The sequence below is a fragment of the Podarcis pityusensis genome (genome assembly GCF_964106645.2).
Source record: "Podarcis pityusensis genome assembly, chromosome: 6".
Classification (NCBI taxonomy): Eukaryota; Metazoa; Chordata; class Lepidosauria; order Squamata; family Lacertidae; genus Podarcis; species Podarcis pityusensis.
Genome location: NC_138030.1, coordinates 32,887,060 through 32,899,516, shown reverse-complemented (window position 1 = coordinate 32,899,516; position 12,457 = coordinate 32,887,060). Strand labels below are relative to the sequence as shown.

At 39.7% G+C, this 12,457-nt stretch overlaps 1 protein-coding gene across 6 annotated transcripts in view; it reads left to right on the top strand.

Moving 5' to 3' along the window:
- Positions 1-12,457, top strand: part of PPP1R12B (protein phosphatase 1 regulatory subunit 12B) — a 113,079-nt gene that overhangs the window by 73,704 nt on the left and 26,918 nt on the right. Inside the window, exon 20 of one of the 6 annotated variants that reach the window (XM_081009807.1) lies at positions 144-305. The exons of the other annotated variants lie outside the window; for them this stretch is intronic. Coding sequence (XP_080865933.1) covers positions 144-167 — 24 coding nt within the window. The 3' untranslated portion in view covers positions 168-305. Of the gene's footprint in view, positions 1-143; positions 306-12,457 lie in introns of those variants that run through there. 6 annotated transcript variants of the gene reach the window in all.

Sequence of the window (12,457 nt, the reverse complement as noted above, 5' to 3'; positions counted from 1 at the left end):
TGTCTTGTCATGATTAAAGCATTATGGAGAACAGCCCACTGTGACATTTGTTTCTGCAGTCGTCAGCCTGGTGCCTAGAAACTTGTAACTTTGAACACTGGCTAAAATACTATAATTGTCAAACTAGTTTCTTCTTGCTTTAGAAGGCACCACCCAGCTGCACATAGTGAGACAGAGGTGAAGAGTTGGATCTTGTTGCTACTGAGAGGTGACCTGTTGCCTTGCCACCACCCTGAATGGACCATGTCGTCCTTGTATACCAGGAGTAAGGAGTTTACTCGAAACAGAAAGTCTCAGTCTGATTCTCCCCCATCGTCTCCTTCCCCGATTGCAAAGACACTCAGAGTAAGCAAAGAGCTTTTCATTTTTGTGTTATATTGTAACTTGCTAAGGGCTGATTATGTTCACAGATTACTTGTGCCTTTCCCCACTTGAGTCTTTCTGTGTGATTCATTTCACTTCTGAAGGTGTCCCTGTGAAATAAAGCCTTGGCAAAGCTTTTCTGTAGAAGGAGCCTTTAACAGTATAGTTATGTAGGGTCTTCTCATCTTGCTATAGTTACTGATTCAGGGATTATAAGTAAATCACTTGAATTTGCTTCCTATCTCTTCACAGTCAACAGGAACTGCATTTGCTGAATATTTTTACTAGGAGGGCATAGGCTTTGAAATGAAAATGAGGCAAAACCTGAACAGCTTGCTAAACTGCTGTGTGCTTCTTATATTTCACACTATTGCTAGCATTTTGAAGTTTGGACATCTGTCTTATTTGTAAAGGGCTGATAGAATATTATGACATGTAGTACTTTAAAGGTCCAGAAAATAGCCTTTTTGTGAGAGATACTGATGATATCCATAGTTCTAGCTGGCATTATTTTTCAAAGTGTCAAGAGTTCCTGTTTGTAAGAAAGTATTAAAACCTTCTGAACACAAATTCTTTGTGAGTTTTCCTGAATCACTCTTATTTCTTTTCTTTTTTTAATAAAAATGTAGCATGAGTCAATTTGAACATTCTTGCCATTTCTGATTACTTAATGGCACATAGAAACATTTCATACTTGTGTTGCCATGACCAGCAGAGACTTCATACAAATGCAAGTCTGATATTAACACTACTGTATCGTATTGTAGGTGAGAAATAGTAGGAAGATGATATAATAATCTAAAGCAGCTGCAATGAATATGTGCTATCAAAAATTCCAGATGTTTCTTTACATATCAGCGGTCAGCAAAGTGTAGGGAACTGGGTTAGCATTTATGGGAATTCATTTGCTACCTGAATAATGAGCCAGAGAAACTGGTGAATTTCCCCTTGTCTCTATTCCTTGTTTAGATTTCACTTTGATTTTAAAGCAAGCTGACTTTAGGGAGTCTGCATTATTAGTGGCAGACAATTAATTGTGATCTGGTACACTGAAAATTATCTTAGTATTTACCACAACATAAAAGCCTGTTAGATGCTCTTATGATTGTAACTTACTGTGCTTCCAAAGAAGAAAACTGGGAAGTAGCTATATATTTAAATTTAGTAACAGCTCTGCAGTACATCTTAGCTGTAACTAAACATAATGCTGACTACCTATTTTATGATGCATGTCTTAAAACTTGATGTGTAAGTGGGTCATTTTGAGAAAAAATTATAAGTAATTGCATAGCATTTTCATGCATTTGGAGTCACAAAGAACATTTTATGGTAATTTTGGTTAAGGATTAACTTCCTGAGAAACTATGGGGTCAATGGCAACTTTAAAGATTTTGTTTAAAGTTGTAATGCACCTTTCCTAGTGCCATTCCTTATGTCAGGGGCTCATGTATTAATGGCTAAGCAAAGATCTTCTATTTTATTTATCCTCCATGGGGATTCCTCCTTAGCTTTCTCATCTCTTGCACTACTTCTTCACTTGAACCCACTTTTGCTGTGCTTCACATCTCTCATCCAGCTTCCCCACTCTCACTTTTGTTCTCCTTTGTGGCTCTTTAGGTGTCAGGAAGGGATTTGTGACCTCCCTCATCCCTTTTCTGCAATTCCAGTTTGAGAAACACTGGGCGACAGGCATGTAAAAGCGCCATATAGAGAGAGAGGCTCCTTTCTGTACACTTGATTGCTTAATTGGGCAATTTTCCTCATCTGTCAATTAAACTGCTTATTAGGATCTATTGTTAAGCAATTAAATCACTCCTTCATACTCTGGAGAGCTCTTGTTGTACTGAAACAGTAAACAAGTTAATCAGGCTTCCATCACCTACACACCTTTCACTAGTTTTGTCTTATACAAGCACTAGTTCATTTCAAAAAAGTATGCCTCAAAATCCATGAAAGGCTTTTTTTTGTATGTGGGACCGAAGCTTGTTCACTTAGGTAATTAGTATGCCCGTTGAGATAACTTTACATCTTCACAAAATAAACCTGTAATAGAAATCAATTGCATGTATATTCTAAGGTGATTCAGTCTTCGTACAACTTCCAGCATTCTTCTTAGCTCTCTGCATGTGAGTCAGTCTCTCAGACAGTTGGCGTTTGCATGAAGTTATTGCTGTTCATGCAGCAGGGTAAAGTATACAGAAAGGGAAAAACAGGTTTTCCTCATGCTCTGACTGCCGTATTAGGAGATGTGTAGGAAGGTTCTTCTAGAGCTAATTGAGCCGTCACGCTGATTTTCCTTTTGCTGGTCTTTCCCCGTGGTTTGACTTGTTTGCTTCAAATGAATCTTGACACTTTGCTCTGCTAGTGTTTCTTTGCAGTGCACCTGCTTTCTCTGACTATGTAGAGCTGGTGTATGTATAGTATTTTCTTTCAGCAGCATAATGGACTGCAGGGCATTTAGTTCCATTTTCCACTCCATGATTGAAAGACTAGATATTAAATCATGAGCCTTGAAGATCTGAATTGTAGGGAGGTGACAGTTGGCTGGGAAGAGAAGCTAGCAAAAAGGATAGTTTGACCATACAGAGTGGGCATGAATGCTTGAATTAATTATCTCATACGTGTACTCCTATAATACATTATTAGGAAGAGAATAAAACTCTTATTGACAAATTGCGTGAACAGGATTCAAGTTGTTTTCTCACAAATGATATGCCATGGCAGTGGGAGATCAGATTGTTAACTTAGTTAAGTGTCTGTTAGTAGCTACTACCAAGGTGCCAAATTTGTTCTTAGTTGCCTCCCTGCAAAAGTAAAAGTAAAATCTTACTGTACTTTTTAAACCCTATTGTAAGGATGCAGGGGGATGAACAACGACATCCTCTTTTAAGTTTCCCTTGCAGAAGGTTGCCCCACTGCAAAAGCAGAAGTGTGTCTCTAAATATTCCACAATCCAAAAATGCTTCTAAAGGAAAATATTTTAGAGAGGAAATGATACCAATGCATATGCATGTTTTTGCCCCCTCTCTATGTCTACTCTATTTGCGTCTACTGATTCCCATGCCTCCTATTTGAACTTTAAAATTTAAAAAAACAGTTTGAGGGATTGGTTAGAAGGCAGAAATTTGGTGCATGTATAGAGCGCTGAAAATGGCTTATTTGAGCAGCTTATCTTTGTACTAAATAGGTTAATAATTCTAAAATACAACTAATATTAATAATAACAGTAAACCACTATAAGTTCACATTTCAGATACAGTGACCATTGGTAGATGAATCTTACACTGAATTTAAGTTGATATGAGCCTTTCAGATGGTATCCATGTAAGGTTTACATCTATATTAAATATGTTCGGGTATAGCCATAGGAATCCTGTGGCCCTTGGATGTTGTTGGACTTCATCTCCTGTCATCCCTGATCACTGACCGTGCTGTCTGGGTCTGATAGGAACTGGAGTCATCCTGCCTGCCTGAATAGCTCAGTTAGTTAGAACGTGGTACTGATAATGCTAAGGTTGCAGGTTCAATCCCTGTATAGGACAGTTGCATATTCCTGCCTTGCAGGGGGTTGGACTAGATGATCCACAGGATCCCTTTCAACTCTATGGTTGAACTCTATGATTCTGTGATTCTATGAACATTATGAGGGCAACAAGTTTACTCCATCTGGATTATAGGGTTTCAGCTGTTCAAAATATTTGGACAGGACTTTGGTACTAGAATACCCAGATTCAAATCTTAGATGTAGATCTACATGTAGATGTAGAGAGAACTCTCTACTGGGATGAAAAACTCATGTTTTAATACTTATAATGGAAACAACAAGGTATTTTGAAAATCTGACTGTCAGGCTTTTGTAAAAGGACAGCACATTGCACATCTGTATATATTATTCATGACAATATATTAATCTTAAGCATATTAACCTTACCCCATTGTGATGCCCATTGTTTCAAATCACTGAAAACCTCCTTCATAAACCTATTCAGATTCAATATAATCATTTGAGAAATATCCAAAATACCTAAATAAGTTAAAACCCTATTCACCAACAAAATGGCCAGTTAGCAAATAAGGTATTTCAGATTTTGATTAATTAATTGTATACCCTGACATTCTACCAAAACTATTTTTATTAAATAACGTTGCATTGAAGACTTTGTTACCTTTGTTGCTCTCTGCCCTGTGCATCATGGCTCCAAGACAATTCCTTTTCTACTAGTATGGCCCATCCATTCAGTTCTTAGTAATAGATAATGCAGAACTCATTTTTACTTATGGGTTTCCCCCCCTTTAAGTCATTTTAAGGGAACAATTCTACAACTATAATTGACTTGACATAAGCCAGACCTAGACCTTCAGAGACTTAACATCAAAGTTCTGCACTGAGTTACAGAACAACTGTTAACATTCAAGACAGCCACTAAATAAATCTGGCACACATTTCCAGTATCCTACACTGCTGGAGGCCTGAAGCTCAGTAAGAAGCGTTAATGAATAGCCAACTTTTAGGACTGCCAGTTGTAAAGCTGAGTTTTGTTTGAAGTGCTTTTACACATCAGTTATCCCTTTTTTGTTTTTCATTTTTGTGTGTCATAAAGAAGTAATAAAGACTAACCAAATAGGTGCTGAGTGCATAGGGAAACTAGGCTCCATTGACTGACACTTCCTTTTGCTGTGCATCTCATGGCAAATTGAACCAGACTTGAAGGAATGCTTCTCTAGTGTCAATAGCAATCTGCCTTTAGTTCAAGAGGCAGTTTCCAGCTGCAAGCACTGTATAGCAGAGGGCCTGGTTCTCATGATGTACATGGCTCTACCTCAGCTCTGAGCTGTGGGCACTTACTTAAAATGTGGTATACTCATAGTAGACTTATTGAAATCAATGAACCTAGACTCCCAGCCTGGCAGAGAATGGCCTTTGAACTTGTGTCCCCAAAGAACCAACCTGAGAGAGCATACAATGACTAAAATGTTGCACTACAACAGTATAGTGGCCATCCTTATTAGATTTGAACCACCTTCCAGGAAATGTAAGTGTATTTCATTCTTCTGTAATAAAAAGATATATTCCAGTGGGTGGGATAAAAGAAGGTACATCCTTATAACCCTTCTCACGATGAACTGAAGAGAGGCCCTGCATCTTCTGTGAATGCCTGCATTTTATTTCCTCTTGATACTGTCTTTCTGGAGAGCTTTAGATTTTATTGTCGGGTGGAATGTTTGCTCAACAGCATTTTTCTTTAAAGTGGTCAAGTAGGTAGGTTTCTGAATTCTGACCTTTTCTGAAGTTAAATAAAGTTCATCTTGATATTTTGTGTAGCGTTGTCTATCTTTAGGTTTGATGCTAATGAAGTGCAGCTGCACAGACCTTGAAGAGGCAGCTGGGGAAACTGAGGCAAAAGACAGAAATAATAAAGCCTTTTAATACTCTAGTGTTTCGGTCCTACTGGAGTGCTGTATTGGAACCATGTGCTAGTCAGATGTAGATGCCAGTTAGAATTACAGAACTTACTTCAAATTAAACAAGTTCTGTTTCTGTTGTGAATACCATAAGCTCTTCAACTAGATGGTGAAACTGCCATTCATAACAACTAATCCTTTATGTTCTAGCAAAACCAAACCAAAACAACCATGGATTTTTCTGTTAAACCCATTGATTTATAGCTCCTGAAAAATCAGCTTTGTGTTAGACATATTGGGGTTATTCAAAGGTTGCTCAGTTACCCTGGGTTATTAATCACATGGATAGGATTGGAGATTCTTGTGCTAAGAGCTGAGAACACTGACTGGGTTTGAGAAATACATTGGGTGACCTTGGCTGTCCAGTACCTTGGCTTCTAAGTCCTCTGTCAAATCTCCAGTTTTTCACAGCATAGCTAACATAAAATGACTGCTTGTCATGCCCAGTAATCTTTGTCAGAATGGGCATCATTGTGCTCAGACTAGTAAATAGTAGTTAAGTTTTTACCCTTCAAAGATGGAGTTTAAAAGAGAACAGGGAGTGCAGTAATTGTTCATGGAACAAGGTATGCAGTCCTTATTGTACTAATAGTAGAGTACAGTTGCATCCTGTAACCCTTTCCCGTGCAGAGAGACAGAAAAGTTCCACGAAGATTTAATGCTAAGTTATGCCATCTGTTTTTTAACATTGGCATTGAATAAAAATCTTGTCCATTCATGCATATTTAAACTCTTCAGCTTTTGTGAATAAAATTCATGGCCTATAAATCAATCTTAAGTAAAATAGCATTCTTCTTGCCTAAAACAAGACAATACATGGTCTGGGAGATTACTATAATGACATGGCAGTGTCATTCAGGAGACAGTGCTCCTGAAGGTAGGAGTCTATCAATTGATGAAGATGATCATCCAAATGTCATAGACCAAATGGAGCAAACAGCACGCAGACCTAGTGGTGGGAGGAAAAAATCCTTAAATAAGAGACACGGGGGAATGATTAATGGACTTCAGTGTCTGTACACTAATGCGCAAAGCATGGGAAATAAACAAGATGAGCTTGAGCTCTTGGTACAGCAAACTAAATATGACATAATAGGCATCACTGAAACCTGGTGGGATAAGTCCCACGATTGGAATGTAATAATGGAGGGATACAATCTATTTCAGAGAAACAGACCAGACAAGAAAGGAGGAGGAGTGGCGTTATATGTCAGGGATGTTTATACCTGTGAAGAGATCCAAGATTTAGAACCTCAAAGCCAAAGTGAGAGCATTTGGGTCAAAATTAAGGGAGAGAAGAATAACAGTGACCTCATTGTGGGAGTTTACTATAGATCCCCAAGCCAAACGGAGAACATAGATGATGCCTTCCTGGAACAGATGGCCAAGCATGCAAAAGGAAGGGAGATAGTAGTAATGGGGGACTTCAATTACCCGGATATTTGTTGGATGTCAGACTCAGCCAAGAGCATAAGGTCAAACAGATTCCTCACTCGCCTTGCAGACAACTTCATTGTCCAGAAAGTGGGAGAAGCAACAAGAGGAACAGCCATTTTAGATCTGGTCCTAACCAATGTTGATGACCTGGTTAGTGGGGTAGAAGTGGAAGGATCATTAGGCGCGAGTGATCATGCTCTTCTGAAGTTTACTATACAGCGGAAAGGAGCAGCCAAGCATACTAGGACTCAATTTCTTGACTTTAAGAAAGCCGACTTCATAAAACTTAGGGAAGTGCTGGGTGAGATCCCATGGACAGTAATACTAAAAGGAAAGGGAGTTCATGATGGCTGGGAGTTTGTTAAGAGGGAGATAGTAAAAGCACAACTTCAGGCAATACCAATGAGACGGAAACATGGAAAGTGTCTAAAGAAGCCAGGGTGGGTATCTAAAGAACTTTTAACTGAGTTAAGATTAAAAAAGGATGTGTACAAAAAATGGAAAAGGGGGGAAACCACCAAAGAGGAATTCAAACAAATAGCCAGCACGTGTAGACACAAAGTCAGAAAAGCTAAAGCACAGAATGAACTCAGGCTTGCTAGAGAGGTTAAAAGCAACTAAAAAAGGCTTTTATGGGTATGTTCGTAGCAAAAGGAAGAACAAAGAAACAGTGGGGTCACTCAGAGGAGAAGATGGTGAAATGCAAACAGGGGACACAGAAAGGGCTGAACTCCTCAATGCCTTCTTTGCCTCAGTCTTCTCCGATAAAGAAAACAATGCCCGACCTGAAGAATTTGGAGCAAATGATTCAGCAAAGGAAACACAGCCCAGAATAACTAAGGAGATAGTACAAGAATACTTGGCTAGTCTAGATGTATTCAAGTCTCCAGGGCCAGATGAACTGCATCCAAGAGTATTAAAAGAACTGGCAGATGTGATCTCAGAACCACTGGCAGTCATCTTTGAGAATTCCTGGAGAACAGGCGAAGTCCCGGTAGACTGGAGGAGGGCAAATGTTGTCCCTATTTTCAAAAAGGGGGAAAGAGAGGACCCAAATAATTACCGCCCAGTCAGTCTGACATCAATACCAGGGAAGATTCTAGAGCAGATCATTAAGCAAACAGTCTGTGAGCACCTAGAAAGGAATGCTGTGATCACCAATAGTCAGCATGGATTTCTGAAAAATAAGTCATGTCAGACTAACCTGATCTCGTTTTTTGACAGAATTACAAGCCTGGTAGATGAAGGGAACGCAGTGGATGTAGCCTACCTTGATTTCAGCAAGGCATTTGACAAGGTGCCCCATGATATTCTTGTAAAGAAGCTGGTAAAATGCGGTCTTGACTATGCTACCACTCAGTGGATTTGTAACTGGCTGACTGACCGAACCCAAAGGGTGCTCATCAATGGTTCCTCTTCATCCTGGAGAAGAGTGACTAGTGAGGTGCCACAGGGTTCTGTCTTGGGCCCGGTCTTATTCAACATCTTTATCAACGACTTGGATGATGGACTCAAGGGCATCCTGATCAAATTTGCAGATGACACCAAACTGGGAGGGGTGGCTAACACTCCAGAAAACAGGATCACACTTCAAAACAACCTTGACAGATTAGAGAACTGGGCCAAAACAAACAAGATGAATTTTAACAGGGAGAAATGTAAAGTATTGCACTTGGGCAAAAATAATGAGAGGCACAAATACAAGATGGGTGACACCTGGCTTGAGAGCAGTACATGTGAACAGGATCTAGGAGTCTTGGTTGACCACAAACTTGACATGAGCCAACAGTGTGATGCGGCAGCTAAAAAAGCCAATGCAATTCTGGGCTGCATCAATAGGAGTATAGCATCTAGATCAAGGGAAGTAATAGTGCCACTGTATTCTGCTCTGGTCAGACCTCACCTGGAGTACTGTGTCCAGTTCTGGGCACCACAGTTCAAGAAGGACACTGACAAACTGGAACGTGTCCAGAGGAGGGCAACCAAAATGGTCAAAGGCCTGGAAACGATGCCTTATGAGGAACGGCTAAGGGAGCTGGGCATGTTTAGCCTGGAGAAGAGGAGGTTAAGGGGTGATATGATAGCCATGTTCAAATATATAAAAGGCTGTCACATAGAGGAGGGAGAAAGGTTGTTTTCTGCTGCTCCAGAGAAGCGGACATGGAGCAATGGATCCAAACTACAAGAAAGAAGATTCCACCTAAACATTAGGAAGAACTTCCTGACAGTAAGAGCTGTTCGACAGTGGAATTTGCTGTCAAGGAGTGTGGTGGAGTCTCCTCCTTTGGAGGTCTTTAAGCAGAGGCTTGACAACCATATGTCAGGAGTGCTCTGATGGTGTTTCCTGCTTGGCAGGGGGTTGGACTCGATGGCCCTTGTGGTCTCTTCCAACTTTATGATTCTATGATTCTATGGCTTCTATGGACAAAGACCATCCTTTCCTGAAGTTTCCACCTCATCTTAGCTGCAGTTGGTTAAGCTTTGAGCTGGGATGAAAGTCTATTGTAGAAAAACTGCTCTGTTTCAGCCAGTTTTGAACATGATGATTTTATAAAAGGTGGTTCAGCTACTTGGCCAAGAACAAGCTTGTTGGGTTATAGGCACGTGACACATCAGTGGATGTTACACACATAAGCAGGAGGGGAGAACAGGCCTGAAAATACATTTGCTTTTGTTTTGGAGCTTCAGGAAGTTATCTGAAAATAGTTGCTTGAAGTGAGTCACTAAGTTACTTTTCAACATGACTTAAAACTTTTCTGTGAGAAATGGAAGAAGACAGCTCAGTTGAAACCGTGAACCAAGTTGGCAAGTATTTTCACATCTTCAAAAAGACCACCTTTGGTAACTTTTCAGTGAGTCAAAATGGTGTAAAATTGTTCTGAGGGCAGAGAAGAGGGATCATCCTAAGGACCTAAGCCATTAATGAAGCAACAGAGCCAGTGTTCTTTGGGTTGCCAAAGTTCATGGGTAAGCAGTGAAATCTCAGTGCATCAAAATAGATTTTCTGGTCCAGGAGCAGAGAAGCAGGCTTAGTGTTCACCTATTGCTTACTGAATAAAGAGCGGCAGCTTAAATAAGATACTTGTCCAGATGACAGGCTATAAATCCTCACTGGATCGCTTCCAATATAATGTGTATCCCCATTCTCATTCTGTGGCTGTTAACTGGGTGAACAGACTCAGAATATAACAGTGGTTCCTTATTGACTTAAAAATGCATGTATAATGTAAACTACTTCAGTTATGAAACCATTCACCAGAAAAGCTCAAGAAAGTGCAAGAAGCACTAGAATATCTGCTCAGATGCAGAATGTTATCATTCTTCCCAAAGCAGTTGAGAAAATAGCTTAGGTTTTTTTCTGTCCTGTCCATCAGTATGTATTTTTCAACCAGTGTTCCATCTTCTCATTAGTGTTACCTGGGTTTGTTTCACTGGTTATTTTGCTACTGGACATTTAATTTTTTTTATTATTATTTTAAGTTATGTATATGTACATTTTGAGTACAGTATGGTACCACTTATATATGCTGAACTCCCATCATCCCAGACCACTGACCATACTAGCTGGGACTGATAGAAACTGTGGTTCAGCAACATCCGGAGGGCCAGAATTTAGCTACCTGGGCAGTAAGTGATTGGTGCATAGGTGTAGGCTCCAGATCACCTGTCTCCTTAGTCCAATGGGATCGCTTGGTTTACTGCAGTCCACCAATAGTTTCTTTGCTTGCCACCATAGTGGGGCACACAAGAAGCATAATTTCACTTGTTCAGAAGTGTGCCATTGTGTTTTCTCTTGCCTTTCCATTCAGAGCTAAAACAATGTTGCTTTCCCCAGTGACATTGCTACACAGCTTAACCTTGCTGTGTGACACCATGGTGCTGTCATGTTAGCTACATGATCCCTGATATGCTGGAAATATGTAGTTTGCAGGAAATAAACTTTAATGAATGGTGCTGAAGCAGTTTCCAGAAAGGACTGTGAACAGGACAAGATAAGCATGAAAACCTTGGAGGGAAAAAACATTTTTTGGCGGGGGCGGGGAGTTCAGTCAATCATCAATCCATTGTTTGATTTTTTTTTTAAAAAAAAACTTCATTCACTCATATAAGGGCAGTAATTAATACACAAAAATGCAAAATAGATTCTGCTATGCAGTCTAAGTCAGTCTTGTTTTCTGTTAGCTCAGCCAGTTGGAGAGGAGCATAAATGTTGGAAACATTTTTGTTTGCAAAACATGTAAATATCATACTTTCCCTCCTCTTTCCTTCCTTTTGGGGTCAGATGTTGGCCACAGAAGAAAGCATTTGCAGCCAATTAAGCCAGTTTCTCTTTTGGCAGGAGACTTCAGCTGTTCATGCTTCAGCATTGCTGTAAAAGCTTGGAGCATGGTTTTAATTACACTTATGCCATCTGTAGAACCTTTTGAGTTTAAAAGTAGGACTCTAATGTTCCATAATCCTGCATATATCTACAATCAAAATTCTATGCTTTTACTGACTCTTTACAATCCTTTTGTTGTCCAAATTCACAGAATAATTGTCAATACCTAACCCTGTTCTTCTACATTAAAAACAGAAATGAAGTGTGTATGGTAAAAGAAAAAGCTATGCAGCAACTTATTTGCCCCTTTCTGTTTATTTTACTATCTGCTGCTACAGGTTCAGAGTTAGGTCAGCTAAGCCCAATTTTATGAAGTTTTCTCTCAGGGTATTTCCACATGAGAATTAATTCTGGAAACTCACGCATGCACATTGGGGTTTTTTGTTTCTTTGCACCATTCATATGACATCAGTGTCATCAAAATTCCATCTCTTCATTTTTAGTCATTTAATCCAAATTTATCCTTCTGTAAGAAATCTGGCAAGTATTACATATGAAATCATTGCTGGTGTGGAATCCTGTCAGCAGATTCGTTAATGGGTGATTTATCATGTGCGTGGTGGGTGGCTTCTACTGTCACAGGGCTGTGTGCACTTGCTCCTCACCTGAGCACAATCCTTTTCATTTACAGCAACGCCTATAACTACTGATTGCTGCCTGTTTTGAATTACAACACCCCAGCTAGGAGGAGCTCATGTCTCCATTTTGTCCATTGTGAAACATGATAACCCAAGGCTTTGCTTTTTTTACTCTTGCATGCTTCTTGGGATTTCTTTGGGCTTTTTGTTAAATGTGTGCATGCACAAGTGAAGA